The sequence below is a fragment of the Semicossyphus pulcher genome, unplaced genomic scaffold (genome assembly GCF_022749685.1).
Source record: "Semicossyphus pulcher isolate SPU_LCO1_2020_fin unplaced genomic scaffold, fSemPul1.0.p SCAF_15, whole genome shotgun sequence".
Classification (NCBI taxonomy): domain Eukaryota; kingdom Metazoa; phylum Chordata; class Actinopteri; order Labriformes; family Labridae; genus Semicossyphus; species Semicossyphus pulcher.
In genome coordinates, this window is record NW_027211659.1 from 16,884,610 (window position 1) to 16,906,092 (window position 21,483).

Here is a 21,483-nt window from a genome sequence, read left to right on the forward strand (position 1 = left end):
TTCGCCTATTTTCAACCAGTAATATTTCACTCCAGCTTGTCTCGCTGGGCCGTTCCTTTCATAGGGAGGGGAGCAATGCACGCTGGGTGTTGTAGGAATGTAGAATGGGTGAAACCACAAGCTGTTTGTACAACTTTATCCACAGCTATGGCGCCAATTTCTGCTTCCATCGATTACAGAGAACACCAGCTTTGACTGACAGTGGCTTTTTCCAGGGGCGAATTGCTCCATTAATAAATAGTTCACCCGTTTGGTACAATTGTGATTAAATTAGAAGAGGTAAAAATTCACCTTGGAGCAAGGCAACAGCAAACGTCCATGAAAGTCTAAAACTTTCTTCACAGCCATGGTGTCAATTTCAAATATGATTGCTGCTATCGATTACAGAGAACACCAGCTTTGACTGACCGTACTCAACTTACAATTTCAATTGATTTAATGCAGCTAGTATGTTTTTTAACAGGGGATTTTCAACTGCTGCTGCCTCATGCAACTTGCAGAGCCTCAACAGTCCTCCACTCATTCATAGAATTAATTAGCCGTGCTGCTGCTTTGAGTAGACACAGACTTTAAACTAACTTTCAGCAGACAGCGTTTTGCTCAAACGCTTTGAAATTGATCGACTTTTTAGTGAAATAACTTTATTTGCATACCACCAGGCTGAAACTTCACTGTTGTCTGAAGAGAACTTTCACTTTACTTTGAACTATGGGAGCTTTGCTACATTATGCCTAAAACCAAAGCCTATGTATGCTCACTGATTATATCTACCTACGCTGTAACTGGAGATGCAGGTTTAGCAGTACTACATGGATTGATGGTTTGTCAAGATATTGCTCCAAAATGTATCTTAGCATAAAATCACTGTTGCATTTGCAGAGTAGATAAACTGTATGATTAAGAGAGTTTAAGTGTTAACACAGTGTAAGTAAACACACATACATTAGATTAATGTTGAACTTAATGCAGGTGGGAGTATATGAAGTGTTTGTTAAGACTTTCCTTCTCCGTGTCACAGTTTATCCATTTGTTCAGCTGCTGCAAGATTATTTAAGTGTATTAATTAGGTTAAATTTTTCCAAAAATATTTAGTAGGCAAATTGATACCTCCGGGCATATTTTTAATCAGTGGCTATTTTAATGGAGAGCGTTTACCCGAAGCAGTTGTGCAGAAATGCGTATGTAATGATATGCAGTGCTCTAAGTGACTGTGACTGAATGAGCAGAGGAGCCTGTTGAACTATTTGACTTGCACATAAATTCCATTTGTGTCTGATCACTGTGTTTGTCCTGTTTGTGTGTGTTTGTGCGACCTTTTGCGACACGCCAACCTGAAGAGCTGCATCCTTAACCGCAGTGCATCAGGGTAAATGATGCTGTGCCCTTGAAAAGGCCTGCGTGATAATCCAAGATTAGTGTGTCTGCGTGTGTGTGTGTGTGTGTTTGTGTGTGCGCAGACAGAAAAATGAGAGTGGGCATGTAGGCTGTGTGAATGAGATTGGATAAAAGGAGAGTTTGATTGTGTGTGTATTTATAAGGTGTGTGTATCAGAACATGCACATTTGAGAGGTTGAACTATTGGTCTGTCAGTCAGTGTTTTGTTGATTGACCACTTTATCGACTTTTTTTCTGTCCTAATTTGTAGGCAGTGAGTGTTTTCGTTTATCTGTCTGCATGTTTGTCTGTGCCCGTGTGTGTCTCGGAATAGTTCTCACTAAATTACAAACCAGGGATGCAGTCAGAAAGTTGCCGCTGTCTTTTCCTCACCCCTTTTCCTTGACATGGATACAATCATCACAAGGTCCAGGAAGGTGTGAAGGAGAATTTATAAGGACTTATAAGTCAAACTGAACTTACACCTGGCTGATATAACTAATATGGGCCTGCCATTGGGAAACTACATGGTTCCAAAGATGGACTACAAAAAGCACTTCTTATCGACTGGTGCTTTTTAACTTTGGTGTTTCATGCTGTAAACAACCTGGTGAAAAATATCTCTTTATCACCAAAGTGCTAACACTGTATGTAGCATTACAGTCTATCAGATCTTCCTGGATGGGTCTATTAGTTGTTCCGAAGTGCAGGACTGAAACATTTAATGAGGCAGCTAACAAATGTTTGTTTTTTTGAACGGCCAAGTGATGCGTAGCTTTAAAGAAACTGTGGGACGGTTCATCATTTGTTTCCTATGCTAAAGGATAAAATTATCTTAGCTTTAACGGCTGCTATTATGGCTGACACTTAAAAATACTTTCAGGTCATTTCTCTCAGTTTGGAAACTTTCTAAGCAAAGAAGAACATTTCACCCCACCCCAGCTATCTGTCTCTGTGTCCTTCATGTCTCTTTCTCATTTTGTCACCTTCTCTTTCTAAAAACTTTCTCCTGTCTTGCATCGAGATGGAGTTAATTTGTATGCAGACAATCCCTGTAAACAGAAAGTCTGTGTTTGTTAGTCAGAGCCGATGCTTGAATCGAAACGTGCTGAAAATATTAAAATATCTAATATACTGTATCTAATGTTTGAGAAACACAGAGCTCTACTTTTATTGGAATACTAACCTGTGTTTAGATCAACATACCAGTTCATTTTTAAAAACAAGTTACAGTTTGTTGATCAATAGTGAGTTCCCGATTATTAATCATGATTATTAATTAATTTTTGGGCATTTAAATTACATTGGTAATTTCGGTCTGTCTTTGGGAGTTGGGTGGATAGGCTGTCACACTGTACAGCGTCGCTCTCATGAATGTCTGACTTGATGCCCGACAAGGACGGGGGGTAGCAACGTTATTCCTCTTGGCCCTCATACACTCATCATGCTGCACTTTGCGGTGTTTTTCAGGTGGTTGACCAAGTTAGTTGTGTTGCTTTGTGGCAATCATGCGTATTATTTCTTCTTGCCCTAAACGTGAAATCCCTCCAAACAACTGATGACGAGTCTTTTTTGGGGGGACCAGTCTTTCAGTTTGAGTAACTTGCTCTCTTCCTGTTTTAGACCCCTCTTACACAAACGAAACTTCAAAGACGCAACACTTACGTATATTTTGAGATCGTAAGGCATTCACGAGGACAGCTACATATTCTCTTCCCGTTTTCAACAGCTGCTGTAACTATGACAACCACAGGCACATTCGGCTGAAAGTCGCCAGTTAACATGGTTGAACCAAAACACCGATCTCTGTTGTTTAATCTTCCACCCACACTGCCACTGTAAGGTTGGCGCTCATGACATGACATGCCAGCTCTCTCAAAGGTGAAGCCAAAACCTCTCGATTGCCCCCTGGGGCAGTAGCTGTTAGCTTAGGAAGCGCTACATTTGATATGCAGCAGAGTTTTCTACGGACGGAGCACGTATTTGAAATGTCAATATTGCCGTCAATCAATTATTTAATTGTAGGAACCCAAGATTGGGATTAAAGTTCGATTAACCCTGCTTCTCTCCCGTAGTTATTTCTACTTGGACTAATATTTGGTGCTGTAGATGTTTTCTTGCTATTTTGAGTTCAATTTGTCTCTGCATGCCTGGTCAAATTCCAAAATAACACAACAGCCATCGTGAAAAATATTTGTCACTCTCCTGAATTGCCTGAGTCACAGTGTTATTAACCGCCGGGCTTGCTTTTTACTTTATATCTTATACATATTTGATGCTATAATGAATCGTATTTTTGAAGTACTGTCCTCTTTGAAACCACGGAGCTCTTCCTCAAGGGCTAAATGGTTGTATCAACCTCTTTTCATATGAAGAGCCCTTCATGGAAATACATTTTTAGGAAGATGAAAGAACACCAGAGTAACAAAATCAGTTTTATTTTATTTAAAGCCCCAAAGGGTTTGTCAGACATTGTATTAATCTGTATGTGTGTCTCCTTCTCTTTCAGGTGGGAGGAATGAGCAGGAAGGTCTGGCAGCCGTCAGGAAGATCTGTGAAGAGTACAAAGAGGCCAAAGGTAGCATTGCAAACACGCCGGAGAACACACGCATAACACACACTAACGCTTGTGCATGTGTGTACTTGTTTTTGTATGTCAGTGTTTGAAGATAAAGGGCAGAGCGGAAGCAGTGCGTCCCGCAGGCTTGTTTTTACAGTCTTTACCCGGCACACACACATAATTGCACACTTGCAGCAGGTATACGCTCATGGCGAGACATGCAGCGCTTCCACGCTGGCTGTACAATGTCAGGGGTGTTGTTGACGCACCGTGAGGGAGGAGGATACAAGGGAAGAAGCAGAGGGGAGATAAGTCAAGCGAAATGTGAAAGAGGAGGGGGGGAGACGGATGTGAGGGAGGTAGAGGGGTGGAGGAGAACATGACAAATGGGCAAATATTGGACAATAAAGGAGGGATGGAGAAAGACGAGATGGAGGTGTAGAGGAGGTGATGGAGATGGGGGGGACACGGCGAAGAGATTTATTACTTCATTGACTAAAGCTTACAGTGTTCTCTGTAACTCCCATGTTGAGAAATTGATTCGGCTGACCTTCACAGCACCATAAATTCACCCATGGTCTCATGACTAAGAGGCCTCATAAGTTATTCTTTATTGTAGCAAACAGCCTTGAGCTTAAGCACCTTGCAAGGACTGACAGTTGTTGTTAACGTCAGGAGATGGCCAGAGATTTCATCTGATGAAAAAATCAGGGACAGTTTTTTTGTGATTAAAAAAACCTGAAATTTGAGCTCTTTTTACTATTTACGGTTGTAAAGATTTTCATTAAACTGTTGAATACAAACACTGAAGAAACGTATACATATTTATGACAACTGTGGTCATAAACATTTGTATGTGTTGAAACCTTGAGCCTCAGATTTTTTAAGACGAGGAGTTCACAAGCCTCGAAAATTGGGTCCATCCCCTGTAAATGGAAACCAACAACCACCAACGTTTTAAAAGTCATCCAGCAGCACTACAATGGAAAATGACTTTATGCAAATATCCTCTTGTGCAACCCGATCGACCACTAGGTGACAGCCTATTGCATTTGATTTAATAATAGATTGATACAAGAAGTGGACGTAGCCACCCTCCCATTAACCATTTGAGGTTTAATGGATTTGATATGCGTTGCTAAATCCCCTGTTGGTTGACAGGTTGTTGTAGTAGCATCTTTTTAACCATAGGTATCCACACTCTAAAGCATTCCCTGCCTTATCTTTGAGTATATCCCAAATGGGAGCAAAATGTACAGCATTACAACCTTAATGTATCGAATAAGACTTGAAGCTAGCTACAAATCAAGTGAGAAGTAGGGCCATTTTCCCATCTGGTGTCAGACAATCAGACTTCTATTTCAACCAGTGTAGTCACCCCTTGCTGATAATTGAAAATAATGCAGCTTTTTTAGCACTTCTGCATTGGCTTGAAACCAAGAGGCCAAATTCCCTTCCAGTTTATGATTTTATACTCACTAAAACAGCAGGAAATGCAGCTTTCTGCTAGTGGAGTGAGGAAATGCTACAGTGCAGATACAGAGCCACAGTGTTGCTAATCAGTCTTGCCAGAATGGGCTCCATTGTTGTACCAAAACAGATTCAAAAGCTTGTACTTCATTAAAACAAAAGACCATAAAAAAAGCTATTCTGCACCCTAGAGACAAACAGTACAACAACAAATTAACAACTTTCCTGTGTGTAGGGCTGTGACAGAACACAACTGTGTGTAAATTATATTCTCACACACACAGACACACACAAAGAAAAGCTACTTTACTTTAGAGGCCAGGGACTGTCTACTACTTTATGCGTGAAAGCAGAGTGACCTTGAACTGAACGAAACCTGAAAATTATTACACATGTTCATACAATGTGTTTTTTCCACCAGTGCACACAGCCGACTGACAGTACAACTTTAAGCTTCACGTCCCTTTACACTACTCAGCAATTTGTAGGATCATTGTGCGATTATATTTCTATAGAAGCTTGCAGACCTCATGCCCAGTATACCTGTCTTTCTGTCCTTTTAAGCTCATATGAGATATTAACCTCTGTATATCAGTTCAAACAAATGCAGTACTTATTTATAATTATTTCATGAAAGCCGGATGGTGCAACGTTTGAAATCTGTTACTGAAGCTGAAAGATAGTGAAGAAAACACTGACGGGTTCAAAGTTTGCCTTTCATTTTACATCAGTTGATACATAAACTAATCCCTGATCTCCCTGTTAGGCTAAAATAATTAGATTTTACAGATATTTCTTGACTTAAATTACTGATCATCAGCAAAAAAAATATGCTACAGAACACCAATACACCAAAACAGTTTCAATTTCGAAGAAAATAACTACACAACAAGTAAATACCAGGTGTGTATTGGTTAGTAGATTTTTATTAACAGTGAGACCTCAAGATTCAACAGTAACTTTTGTTAGTGGCTGCCAGATTGGAAACCAGTTATCAGTAACATTTTGTTGCAAGTTTTACACACCTTATACTGTATGGTGCACTTTTACACCATTTTCATTAGAAAATGTTACATAAAGGAATATTTAAAAGCTTTGTTACAGCTACCAAACTAAATTCTTTTTAGTTTTTGTTTAATCTGATATTTTTGAACAGAAAGCAAAAAGTGACATCAGTTTAGGTGTCCACTCTTTATTCCTGGTTCACAAAATACCAGCAGCTGTTTTCATTTTCATCCACATTCATTCATTCAACCCTAATCATTAATGCAACAAATATTAAACATGTATTTAATCTGGGGTGTGCATTTGGCAGAAAGCTATCAATCACCTCCACTGGAAACCAAAGGATAAGAATTGGTGCTTATTATTTGAACCACTTCTCTTCTAATATTGTTGCCATTCTTTGGTTTTGTTGTGCTTTTTATTTCTCATATCTTAAATACACACAGTCCCTCTCTTGTCATTAAAAATTAAATAGCTGTCTGGATAAAGAAAGGTTCATTAACTGCACTGTCAAATTATACCATGCTGACGAGAAAGTAAAAAAAGGGAAATTTATACTCTAACTGGTGATTACAGCAAATTTCATTGCCTTGTATGAACAGTTTTTTATGAATTAATTAATAGGTAATTTATAAAATGATACCACCAGTATATCACAATGTAGGCTTATCGTTTAATTACACATGTCTGAGACATCAAACTCCAGTGAGACACTGATCAGCTGTTACTGTATACATTAGTGCTTTATAATTGCTCATTGATTGAGTTGACTGCAGGTTATATACGATACCGAATGAAGTGCTGCCTGATAGGAAGCACGTCCTGGATAGTCTTGCTCGGCGTTGCAGCAGAGAGCAGCAGAAAGCAGGCTGGCTGGGCTCCTGCTCGTGTGTAAGTGGCTGTCAGGTACAGAGACAGCGGCCGTGTAGCTGGTGTCATTGAAGTCGATTTCCCTGGACGGGGCCGTGGTGGAATTGATTACTTCTTTTGTAATTGGCAGGCGCTGAGGCATAGGGGACAAGGGGGGTGTCTGTAGCCAGATGCTTGTGCACTGAATGAGAATGTGTCGATGTGTGTGTGTGTGTGTGTTTGTGTTTGAATAAGACGGTAATGGATTCTCATTAGTATGTGAGGCAGGCGCTTTAAACATCTCTGTCTAACGCCCTTTGGCATCCGTCCTGGTGTTTGCACATTGTCTGTTATGAGAAATGGGAGACAGCTCATAATATAAATGTAGGCTGTAAAGGTGGTTCTCAAACTAGGGAGCAGTGGACAATTGTAAAGGTCCTTTGGGATTTCAAGGTGTCATCATTGATGAAGAGTTTAATTTCAGTAGAGTGCATGTTCATATATTATATTGAACAAAAGCAATGCGTATATAAAAGACTGTTTGTTAGAGTAAATTGAACAGAAATAAAGGAAAATTATGTGTATTATTCTCATAATTGGGGACATTTGAATTATCAGAATGGCTGTTAGTTACGCAGACTGTTCACAGAGCGGATGTGCCGTGGGATGTTCCCTAGCGGCTACACCTGATGCACACATGAACTGTAGGGTTGTGTGAGTCAGCGGAGGTGTGCTTTCAGTATTAAAAGTTACAGTCGCAGCGCTGGTCTGTGACCTAATGTGAGAAATGCTTAACTCTCACAACATAAATTCCCGCATTCCCCCCCAGGGATCAATAAAGGATTATCTGAAACTTGCAGGATCAAATCTGTTGTGTTGCAGACATAAAGAAAATTTTGTTTGTTGAATGACATTAAAGGTTTTTCCCTCTAAGCTGCGCTGGGAGGCCTGTTTATCTTCCACCCGATTAAGCAAACATAGGAAAATTGTCAGAAATAGTAGATTACATGTAAACTGCGACACACAGGTCCATTGTAAAGAAACGTGTCAGGGTGGCTGGCATAGTGGTTTTCGTAGGAAAGAGATTTTGTTTTGCTAGAAGAAAATAGACCCATATATAACTCCTTCAATAAAAATTTAAGTTGTAACCTCAAAGATCTCAGTTTCATTTTTCAAGCACACTTCCCAGATATCCAGACAGTGTTGCATGTGTGACGTCCACGGTTGGCTCCGGTTGTAACTCTTGATTTTCCTCGCTGAAGGTCGCTTTCCTTATCAGACTGTTTGCCTTCATCTGAGCGTCGAATTTGTTTCTTTTTCTTTGGATTTTCACTTATTTTTCAAGTTGTATCTGTAGTCATCGATCTTTTCTTTGTTTGTTCAGCCATAGTAGATTACTGTTTACTCGCAACACTTGCAGAGACCGGAAAAACAGCAGCTTAGCTCCGCCTACCCTCTCTGGCAGACCAACCACTGCTGGGTGATGGAAAATGTGTCACTAATTCTTTCCACAAAGGTCACCACAGACACCCGGTCTGTAATTCTGCAAATGCAAAGGCTTTCATCAGTGGGCCACAGGCTCAGTCACCATCGTGTTACCTCATTTGGCGATAGATAGTGACTTAACAGACATTTATTTAAATGAAAAATTATTATTTTAAGATTATTATTTTTTTATCTGTACATGAATAAAACACTGCGTGGATCTGGTGAACCTCCCTGGATTTTCTATATCACAATATATATCGCAGAAAATAATTGCTCACATACAGCATGCATGTGTGTATTATATAAACGTGTCACGGTATGTTTCCTCTCATTTGTTGTCATGTTGTCATAGATTGCGTGGTGCTCGAAAGGTACCGTCCCTAGAAAACCTCAAGTCAAATCCTGTAAGATTATGCTAATGACTTTAGACTGCAAGTGGGCGTTAGTCAATGAGGCTTAAAGCATTTTGAATTATAAACACACACACACACACACACACACACACACACACACACACATTCAAATGTAGGGTATTTCTGTATTTCTGCCCCAGGCAGTGCATTCTGTCCACTAACCTTAGTCACGGTGCACTTGAAAGTAACACTTTATGCCTCCAACCATAGGCCTAGTTAACAGTGTGAAGCAGGGGGGACCTGTGTGTGTGTGTGTGTGTGTGTGTGTGCGCTTAACACACATTAACTGTTCTCTCACTTTGGTAACCCAGCTGCTCCCTTCCTGCAAAAACTATTTCATCTTAACTTTTCACTCTAATTAACATTATTTTGGTCACCTTTGTTTTTATTCAGTTCAGTCATAAAGTATTTGCACCTGCCACCTCGGCTGCAAATGTTCTGCGTATTATTTCCCCAAGATTATATCTAAACAGAGCGTCATAGTACTATATTATGTGTGTGTTGGACAGCCTTACAAGAGGCCTGTGCACAGATTCACATTACAGCCGTCTGACTTCTGACTCATGAGGGTATCATCCCTTTTAATACTTAAAGCTCGAGCTGACTGGGTCACCAACTTGCATCCTCTCTCCCACATCAGGTGGATAAAAATGTATGTGGAAGAGCAAACACTGGCACGACGCCCAGACTTAATATTCTTGGATATCACTGAGTTGTTTATCAGAGAGCTCAGAGTGAAACTACGTATACGGTACTTTCTTGTCACCTCATAAGAGGTAATGTCAGGGGGGTCAGTCTGCTCATCTTGTTGTATTTTCACTCTTTATTTAGATAGAGGGGGTGAGAAACTAGAGCAGGATGTAATCCAGGGAAATTACACAAGGCTTAAGAGTCAGGGGAATTAGCGTCTTGACTTGTTGTATTTAAAACAAACAAAAAAAGATCATCCAAACTCTAAACAGTCGTGAGAGCTCTGACGGTTAATCACTTAAGAATTAAGTGCATGTCAAGGTGTTTACAGTCAGTTTTAAAGCCTTGTGAGTAATGCATCTGAGATCTCTTGCTTTTTGGCAAGCAGACAAGAAATTTGATATGTTTACAAGAACTGAATTTTAATATCATAGCTTAATCATATCTTCTGGAGTCACAATCAGAACACAAGATGCACGTTAAAGCCAGCTGGAAAGAGGGGATGTAAGGTGAGGGAAGTAGGCAGCCCTACATCATCAGTATTTCATGATATTGCCTTTTTAAAGGTGCCCACTTTTACAGAGAAACACAAAATAGCTCCAGCAAAAGGGCCAGAAATTGAACTCTTGCACTATGAGCTGTGAGTACGAGCCATGGGCATTAACCGACTTACATATTAATTACCTGCTGTCCTGACAGACTGTGCTCGTATTTGCTATTTGAGATTCCTGGCAGTCTGTGTGTGGGCAGCAGAACAGCAGTTCAAGTTAGACTTTCATGGACGTTTGCTGTTGCCTTGCTCCAAGGTGCTTTTTTATCTCTTCTAATTTAATCACAATTGTACCAAACGGGTGAACTATTGATTAAGGGAGCAATTCGCCCCTGGAAAAAGCCACTGTCAGTCAAAGCTGGTGTTCTCTGTAATCGATGGAAGCAGAAATTGGCGCCATAGCTGTGGATAAAGTTGTACAAAGCTTGTGCTTTCACCCATTCTACATTCCTACAACACCCAGTGTGCATTGCGCCCCTCCCTCCAAAAGGAACGCTCCAGCGAGAGACGCTGGAGTGAAATACTACCGTTTTCACTGCAGGCAACGGCTCAGAGCGCTACAGAATCTGAAATATGACGAGAATATACAGGTGGATCGTCTAAAAACACTTCAGGTCTGCAGTCTACATTTCAGACCTGACGATTTTGAACGAGACCTGACTCAGTTTTAAATGTGAAATATCTGGGAGGTGAAACAGAAGAGCACGCAGCGTTTCAAGGCACCTCACCGAACAAATGATTACATTTTACAGTATGTGTTTTTTTCAACTAAACACTACAGACATCAGAGGCAGGCGTTCTAGATTGAGGAAGTGTATTCTGCCGGAGGTTTTCCAGGGCCCATTGGAGAAGCGGATAGCGTCCTTCAAAGGCACAGAGCTAAATTGCATTTTTTTCTACCATAATGGCATAACCTCCCCATAATAGCATGAAAGGACTAAGGTTGAAAATTGGCAAACTGGCCCTTTAAGTGGCCAAAGATGTTACATTTTTTGTCTGTATAACACAAAGAAACATGGCTGTATTCCGATCCACAGAGAGCAACTGGTTGATATGAAGATGGTTGTTTGTGTAGCAGAGCGAATGGAAAGTCACAAAGGAAGGTGATGGTCTAAAAGCTTCGAAGCCGAGTAAGAAATCGCCGCTCTTCCATGAAACCCTCATTTGACTTTTGCCCTCTTCAAGACTTCGCGAGTCATAAATGTGACATGGTGCATTCAAGTGTCTTTGTTTGGAAGTAATTCCAAAAAGCACAGTGTGGCGGTTGTTTTGTCGTCAGTAAAGCAGTGTGAGGAAACAATAACAGAAATGGCACCTTCACCTTTCAGCTACAATAGTCTTTTTCCACAGCAGACATTCTGACTTGTCACAGAAGGAAAAGCACAGGTGATGCCTCTGTTCTCTCGCAGTGTCCCAGTTAACCATCCAGTGTGACAGTGAGTCAGCCGGCACAATACCAGGAGCCTGAAACTGAAGCAGCTCGATGGTACTCACACATCAATTATTATATCATTACACCAATGCATTTCCCACTGTCATATCTAAATGTCTGACTATAATAGCATGATTAATGAACAGATGGAATCAATGAACAATTAACACATTTAATCAATTCTGAATTCAGTTTTTTCCGTGGCAACTTCAGTTCAGCTTATTGAGAAGGAAAACATTTTCAAATCATGGCGCTCGATCCTGAACGGGATTCTTGTTTAGTGTTTTTTTTACTCTCCTTTACCTCTTTCTTTACAGTTTGTGCTTTAAATTTCACTTTGTCATCAAGCTGGAAAAGGCATTAATTGTAATGCATGGTGCTATTATACAGAATGCACAAGTATCATAAGTATGAGTAAAATATGTTTTAAAGTTAAACAATGCAGTTCATTACAAAAAACGTCAAGAAAAATTACGTCAAGCCAGTGTCAAACTTTTATTAAATAGAGAATAAATTAAACTTAACATACAACTGAAATGATGAGAGTGATAAATTAGACATGGAGAGTATGAATGGATCCTGTCAGTCTTAAACAGAATGATGTCTCTGAAGGCAGTTCCTGTCGTCACTGTCAAATAAATCCTCAGAAACAAAAACAAAGTCACTGTGTTTGGCTGTTGAGCCGCAGACGTCGGGCTTTATAGAAGATCCCGGGGTCTTAATTGAGGGCTGGCAGCAGCAGGCCCGCGCCCGATCGATGGCATTTCACTCCCAGTGGGCTTTCTAGATATGACTGACCTATCTGAAAGGACCCAGCCCCAAGGGAACCCACTTGAGAGGACTGGAGAGGACTGACAGGCATGACGTACACACGCCCATACATGCACACACACACACACGCACACATGTGCTTGCTGGTAGACAGTCCAATTGCAGACACTGAGATATATTGTTCACTAAGTTGCTTTCTCTGCTTCTGTCCTTCTTTTTCTTTGCCTTTCTCTCTCTCTCTTGCACACACGCACACACACACATACACACACACACACGCGCACACACACACACACACACACACACACACACACATACACACACACGCACACACACTCATCATAAGGTGAGTGGCAATGGCTTGGAGATAAGGCTGCTATCAGACCTTCATCTGGGTCGGCTGCACTCTCATCTGTCATGGCGGCCTTTTCCCTATCAACTCCATCAAGCCTCCTCCCATCTGCTCCCCTTTCAGTCCTCATCCGGTCTTTGTCCAGCACATTTGACCCTCTACAGGCTCACTAGAGTTATAGATAGGAACAATATATATATATTATATATATATATTTATTTTATTTTTTTCGGGCATTTGACTTTTCTTTTTTTCTGGCGGCTGTGCACTCATGATTAACTAGAAGTTCTTAATCCAAAAAGGAAGAGTCCAACAGAATAGGACATTTACATATTAGGATGCCATATTGGACATTTGTTGTGTGTAGGGGTGAAAGTAATGGGTGGTACATTTTTACATACAAATAAAAACAAAAGTTTAAAGTAGGACATATGGTTTTTTTTTCACATTCTTAAACTCTCTTCTGTACTTTTGAGAAGTGCAAAGAAATTAAATTAAAGCCAGCAAGGGGCATACAGATGAGGATGTAGGGTGTAGATGCAATTTAAAGCCTCTCTGTAAGAGATGGGATTTCAATTTGCTGTTTAAGATTAGGAGTGACTCTGCAGTCCTGAGGATTGGGAAGGTCATTCCACCTACGGCGAGCCTGTTGGGAAATGAGAGATGAACATCTTGTCTTATTTATTGCAACAGTAAATGAAGAAGAAGACGGGAAGAGACAGGGAAGGACTAAAAACAAAGTCAAGAAATACAAAGCTTTCGGGCTGGCCCGAAATATTTAAAGGGTAAATCAGTGGGTTTTTTTTTTTTCTTTTCTGCCATTAACCTTGCAAGTTTTAGTAAGTTTTAATATGTTATACCTCCAGCTGCAGAATTTGAAAGCTATATCCTATATTCTATATTCTATGTTCAAGCTCAAATATGTTGAGGAGCTTGTTGGATTAAAGGTCTCATTCTACTTCTTGATGGTTTCTGTCTTGACCGCATGTTTACTCGGTCTTGCCGCAGTCTCAAACAAAATGGACGGTGTTTTCACGACTGTTGAAGACCACAACTGCAGGGATATTACTGAATTAATATAATTTATGCAAAATATCCTATTTCAACTGGAATACTGTTAATGGGTTTAAGGCCCAAGAAACCTTCTTTAGTTATATTGTATTTTAAGGGACGCAGCTAATGCAGCAGTAACAGGGCATGTGGTGATAAATCACTGTTCCTAAGTTACATTTTTGCCACATGTAAATAAACAATGTAAAGACAGACCACATAAACCTATTTAGCTAATGGAAACAAAGTAACATTACATCAATGTTAATGCTAATGCTCAGATATAAACACTACACACCATGCGGCCGTTCCTTTGATTGGATGAGGGAACTACAGATGTGACAGCAGGGAGTAGAGAACGACTAATATGCCCACACTGTAAAAAGCTGAATTGTCTTTATGCCCACCTATAAACACATTGCACGTTACTTTAAGAGTGAGGAGTTTAAATACACAGGTGCAGAACAAATATATAACCTTCTTATATTACCTTGTCAAACCCTCGTTCTTTTACACCGATCAGACATTATGACCACTGACAGGTGAAGTGAATAACATTGATTATCTCGTTACAGTGGCATCTGTCAGTGGGTGGAGTATCATAGGCAGCAAGTGAACATTTTATACTTGAAGTTCGAAACAGGAAGAATGGGCAAGCTTAAGGATTTGAGCGACTTGCTCAAGGGCCAAACTGTGACGGCCGGGTCGGAGCATCTCCAAAACTTGTGGGGTGTTACCAGTCTGCAGTGGTCAGTACCAAAAGTGGTCCAAGGAAGGAAAACCAGTGAAGCGGTGAAAGGGTCATAGGCGACCAATTGTGTGATGAATCACGTTTTCTTTTACATCACGGTTGAGGAACATGACAATGAGTTCAAGGAGTTGACTTGGCCTCCAATTTTCTCCAAATCTCAATCTAATCAAGCTTCTGTGGGATGTGCTGGACAAACAAGTCCGATCCATGGAGGCCCCACCTCGCAACTTACAGGACTTAAAGGATCTGCTGCTAACGTCTTGGTACCACAGAACACCTTCAGAGGTCTAGTGGAGTCCAGCTGGTCTTTATGGTGGTCACTTAATCACCAAAAAAACTTTATTTTTATAGTCGGAATTATTCTGTTCACTTCTTATGGCTGCAAAAATCTAGGTTGTAGAACGTACAACACCAGGGACAGACATGATATTTACAGTAATGGTATATTTAGTGGTCAGAGTTAAGAAGGAAGTCTCCACTGCAGGTATTAATGTGATGCTGCTGCTTCAACATTAACACTCCTCATACTAACTAGACGTCCTCCAAGGCATGTGTGTGAGTCAATGTTTTTAAGTATACTGAGTGTTAAAGTGTTCAGCACACAAAGTTACTTTCACGCTGTGACGATACCTGCTCCTGGGCATTGCTTTCTTACCTCTGTCTCTTCATACATTAGACCTGATGGAACGCTGCGTTAAGCTTGTGATGGAGCTCAGGAAGAAGTATTAGGTTTGATATAATGTGCTGGAGCAACAGGAGCGTAGAGCTGCCACTATTGTAGTGTAAGAATGCACCGAGCCCGCTGTAAGAGATGATTAATACACTCTTTGATGTCTCATCGCCAAAACGGCTCGAAGAAATAATCCTTTTACAATGGCTCTGATACGTGTGTCTCTGTGTGTGTGTGTGTGTGTGTGTGTGTGTGTGTCCATTCTAGTGGAGTTCATGAAACTGGACCTCGCCTCTTTGCAGTCTGTGCGTCAGTTTGTCCAGTGCTTCAGGGAGCAGGACCTGCCGCTAAACATTCTGGTCAATAATGGTGAGTGATAGAAATATATTTGTATTCAGCGAGAAACATATATATCCTAACTAAGAGGGAAAAAATATGGATTGGTTTACATTCATAAACATTTAATGAGATTTTGCACTAGTTTAAACATAAAGTCTGTCAGTCATAATTCTGCCAGACTGAAGCAGAAGTCTCCTGTTAGAGGTTCTGTATGAATATACCATAAAGATGACATAAAAGTGGCTGTTTACACTCTAACCAGTGAGTCCTGTTTTTACGTGAAGTGTGTACATCAGGGATTACACATGTAATGTAATTATTTTTATTTAATTTTGTTTGCTTTAAATGCTCATGTACGTGTGTGTTTGTGTGTGAATAGCTGGTGTCATGCTGCTTCCTGAAGGCCGTACTGAGGATGGATTTGAGCAGCACTTTGCCGTGAACTACCTGGGCCACTTCCTGTTGACCTGGCTCCTCCTGGACACGCTGAAGAATTCTGGAAAATGTGGTCACTTCTCCCGCGTGGTCAACGTCTCCTCCTCTGCACACCGCGTCAGCGAGATCCGACTAAATGACCTAAACAGCAGGTGGGTTCACACACAAGCTAGCAGTCACCTCTATATGAAATTACATATCACAAAGACATTTTACAAATGTTACTTGTATACTTAGGGCTATCAATCCTATTAGTAATAATAACACCAAGTTCTCACCAAGTTAAATAATAATCTCTCAACGTGATGACATCATTCATTAAGTAACAGTTTATATTATTGTACTTTTGTTTTATTTTTTTCATATCAAAGCCTTTGTCAAACCTACCTGCACTTCCTCTGAGCAGTACCAACACATTTTCCATCTGCATTGGGGGGCGACTGTTGGCTCCAGTTCACTCAGAATCCTTCCAGCTAGCAGCACTGCTGTCCAGAAGCATTAGCAGCCTGAATGTCATCGTGTTGCATCGTGTTGTTACATCACCTCAGTGGTTAGCTAAGGCTCATTAAAATGTGGTTTGGCTCTCGTAACATGTTATAAAATATAAAGTAATCACTAATACCCTAGTTTTATCTAAATTATTTTTGTTCAAAATGTCACACTGATTTTAAAGCGGAGTGCATGATATTTGTGATGCAGTTTATTGAATTATTACATTATAATTGCGCAATAAAAGATGATGTTTTTGGATTTTGCCGTTATTGATAGGACAACTTAAGAGAGACAGGAAATATGGGGAGTAGAGAGTGGGGGATGACATGCACCAAAACGATCGGCAGGCCAGGTGTCAAACCTGCAATCAGTGCGTCGAGGACTGTAGCCTCTATACATGGGGCACCCGCTCCACCAACCTGACTTTTAGTGGGACAAGATTTACTCATATTTAATTGGTATAATAAATACACAGTCTGCATCAATGATTGAAACAATAATCAACAGATATGTGAAGACTTTCAATGACATGAAAGTGTTCAAATTTATCAGGCACACACACATATATAAACAGCAGTTATTTAAATAAAAAAAAACTGCAGTGGCACAAGTTGGCCTGGAAATATATGTCCTCTGATCTTTTTGTGAATAACTGGCACTGCTGCTCTACGCCTGTCTGCTTTCAGATGCTTCAATGACATTGTGTCCTTGTTTGCGCAAATGTGCCCGCTGAGCCTGAGGATTAAGAGAGGTGTGAAGTTTCAACTTCAAAAAAACAGTTACCTACTTTGCCAACAGTTTATTGGAATGAACCGAACAAAACTGAGGAAAACATCTGTTTATGTGCCTTTCATCCATAATTTCTGACATGCTTTCTTTCTCTCTCTCTTCAGCCAGTGTTACTCAGCCCATGCTGCTTACTGTCACAGTAAGCTGGCACAGCTGTTATTTAGTTCCCACCTCCACCAGGAGCTGCAGCGTGGAGGTTTCCCACTGAGTTCATGTGCTGTGGATCCAGGAATCGTGGATACGGCTCTCTATCGCCACCTCTGGACTCCCCTCTGCATGGCATTGAGTGTTATTGCTCGCCTGCTTTTCTGGGTAAAACTCTAAGTTTGATTTCGCTCACCCTGCAAGAGAGCATATGAAAGAAATATTGAACCACATTTAATATTCCTTTTGATGTTCATTTTCAAGTACTCTCTGTGCCGTAGTACTCCGCGAAGGGGATTCCTGTAGGGTGTGTGAAGTAAATTTTAATATGGCTGACAGGTTGATTAAGTTCTTTCTACTTTGGCTCTAAAGCTGTATTTTGATTAAATTACTTTATGGTTTCAGGAATATTAAAAAGGACAAAGCCTTAATCTTGGTTACTTAAAATGCTTCCACATCCTCATAGCAGCAGTTAATTCTGCTGTTGTCCTTGTCAGGTTTTGTCTGGTAAAAGACTGGAATGCAAATCCTTGATGGGAAATAAAGTAGCTAAGTAGGTTTTCTCAAGGTCTGAGAGATTTACAGACAAATTCATGTTGTAAGGAAACAACAGATTTACACTCCAAATCTTTTGCTGTGATAAAGAACATATCACCCTTAAGAGCAGGAGTGCTCATTTGATATTTTACATCGTATCCAAGCTGCTGTCTCCCTCAGTATGCCAAGTTAAAATCTGTCATCTCTCAAAAGTATCAATACTAAAATATGTTTTAGATACCACGTTTAAAAATGATACACTTTCCTTATTTTTTTTATTTGAGATATCAAAAAATACTGCCGCAAGCTAAACAGAGAGACACCACGCACCGCTCCACACAACCCTAAAGGAAGGTGCCGGATTTTGTTTGTATGCAGCCAAAGCCTCACTTCATTCTGCCCGCTGTGTGTCTCCTCTCTGCTCTGCCCTCCGTCACACCTGCAGCTCTTAGACAGCCGCCACACACCAGACTGTTCTCATTCACAGGTCGCAATACCGACTTTTTGTCACTTCCTTTTGGCCTCTCAATCAGACACACTGTGTACCCTTTAGCGCATGTTGCGGACAGACAGATAGCAGGGGAGAGAGACAGTGAGGTTACTTGTGTGCTTCTTTTTCTTTAAATCCTGATTGTTGGCTGGGGGCACCGCACACTCACACTTAGTAATAATTGAGAGGGATTTGTATATTGTTTTTATAAGCCTGTCTTGTATTGTATCTAAGTTTTAATTTTTAAAAGCAGCACCACAGTGATTTGAAACAACAAACTCCAGGGCAGCAATTTTCAGTCGCTCACAGACACACACATGCGCACAGTCCATCCACATCACTAAAAATTAAAGTGCTGCTAAAATCAAGGCAGGCTGTTCACTGTGCATTATATTTTTAAACATTTCTTGCATAGCTTAAAGCACCGGCCTCAGGCTGCTGTTAATGTCCCTGGGATTTAATGGAAGGAGACAAGTGTGCGTGTATGAGCTCCGAACTGCAATTGTCACAGGCATTTGCCTTCGAGCACAACCTTTGGGATGCTTCTGCCCCATATATGTTAACACATTAATCACACAAACTCGTGCATATAATCACATGCACCCACATACACACACATACAAAGTGTAGCTCTCTGCTGCTGTTATGATACATTTGTATCTCAAGCCGTAACATTAAGTTGCATACACATATTATGTACGTAATATGCAGGTTTGTTTGTTAAGGTTTATAATGGAGGTGTATTTTCTTACACGGTTCTTTATATTAATAAAAACGACTGAAAAATGATGTAACAGAAGTAATCATGCTCCTGTTGCAGTTCTCTATGTAAAATGTGTTTTTTGCAATCTCTAATGAGCATTTATGGTCCTCTTGCTACATCCATTATCTGTTGGCATTGGCATTCTTTAATTTGCATTGAATTCCAATTCCCATCTATTCAGTTAAATGACCATCAATTAACATCATTTAGTAATATTTTTCTGCTGCAAAACTCAACATGGTAAATGGACTGTACTTATATAGTGCTTCTCTACTCTTTGCAACCACTCAAAGCTGCTTTTACACTACATGTCACATTCACACACTCATTCACACACTGATGGCAGAGGCAGCTACCTAAAGTGCCCAACTGTCAATCAGTTATCACATTCATTCGTTGGCTATGCCACCAGGAGCAATTTGGGGTTCAGTGTCTTGCCCAAGGACACTTGTAGACTGAGGGAGCTGGGGATCGAACCGACCTTCCGATTGAAAGACAACCGACTCTACCACTGAGCCACAGCTGCCCAGATACCTACATTCATACAATGGCCTCAGACAGGAAGCACTTAGCCCATCCTTCTTTGTTTTAATGCAAAATCAGAGTCCAGGGATAAAGCATAATACTGCCACTGCAGAACAAACAAGAAAAGAAAAGGAATTTAACTACCTATGAGTGGGCTATCAAACACTTACTAGACAAATTCTGGAACAAAGGTCAGAGAGTTACTTTGGAAACTGTGAAGTCATAAGAAATTAATTGCAGTGAGCAATGAAATTAGTGGTGTGTTGTAATGGAATCAAGTTGTTTTTGTGTGTGTGTATTTTCCTCTCACAAAAGGCTTTCTAGGGAGTGTTTTCTGTGCTCAAAACCCTCCATGTGTGAACAGAGCGTTCAGCTACAGACAGCAACATGTATAATGAAGTACAAGTCGTGTTTGCCTGTATCGTTACTCGCACTGAAAAATGTAGCCCCTGCGAGCAAAATAATAATTCATTCAGAAGAACAATTAAAATTGATGTATTGAAAATAATGTGGAGAACTGCAACACAAACAGAAAAACACGTACACACACACCGGCGCGCACACACACACAAAGTATGCGAGTGCAGTGTTGATGCTCGCAGGATGTGATCCCCTCCCTGCTCTGAAACCTGCTCCAGGTCTCACAGCTGACACCGAGATCATTGTTAAAATGCATCAACACTAACACTCACGCACGCTTATGCATGCAGATAGACACACGCACGCACACACATACACACACACACAGACCCTGAGTCTGCTTTTCAGAGACAATAACGTACAGTGACATCAGCCCTCCTCTGGTATTCTCAGACACCCACACAAACAACATACACACACACAGACACGCTATTTGTTTCTTGCAGTGAGAAGTTGTTGTTGAACTTGTCATTGTGGAGTCACTTAAATTCTTTTCGATGTTTATTTCTATGTACGCACTTAAGCATGCATGACGGTGGATTTTTGCTGATATCTGATTCGCTAATACTTTCTAACTCATCTTGGCTGATTCCCGATGTAACCTTCGACCATCTTTAGGTCTCTCCTGTGTTGGAATTAACATGGTATTATGCATACTGTTATAGTGAAGGCCCAAAGGCTGCCAAAATACAATGCTTTTTAAAATGTACACATTGAATGGGAAAAATAAGAAAAGTACTTCAAGTAACAATGTCAAAGATTAATGTCTGTTAAGTCACTATCTAGCTCCAAATGAGGTAACACAATGGTTATTGAGCCTATGGCCCACTGATGAAAGACTTTGCCTTTGCAGTATTACGGACTGGGTGTCTGGTGCGACTTTTACGGAAAAAAATCAAAAGCGGCGCCCAGCTAGTGACGCGTTTTCCATCAGCCAGCAGTGGTTGGTCTGCCAGAGAGGGTAGGCGGAGCTAAGCGGCTGCTTTCCCGGTCTCTACAAATGTTGCGAGTTAACTATGGCTGAACAAACAAAGAAAAGATCGATGACTACAGATACAACTCCAAAAATAAGTGAAAATACAAAGAAAAAAGAAACAAATTTGACGCTCAGATGAAGGCAAATA

The 21,483-nt window shown here is 40.6% G+C and overlaps 1 protein-coding gene across 1 annotated transcript in view; it reads left to right on the forward strand.

The window, feature by feature from the left end:
• LOC138592925 (polyprenol dehydrogenase) overlaps window positions 1-21,483 on the forward strand; it is a 39,547-nt gene that overhangs the window by 12,041 nt on the left and 6,023 nt on the right. The window contains exons 3-6 of the mRNA XM_069663822.1: window positions 3,884-3,952; window positions 15,693-15,794; window positions 16,144-16,351; window positions 17,585-17,792. Coding sequence (XP_069519923.1) covers window positions 3,884-3,952; window positions 15,693-15,794; window positions 16,144-16,351; window positions 17,585-17,792 — 587 coding nt within the window. The remainder of the gene's footprint in view (window positions 1-3,883; window positions 3,953-15,692; window positions 15,795-16,143; window positions 16,352-17,584; window positions 17,793-21,483) is intronic.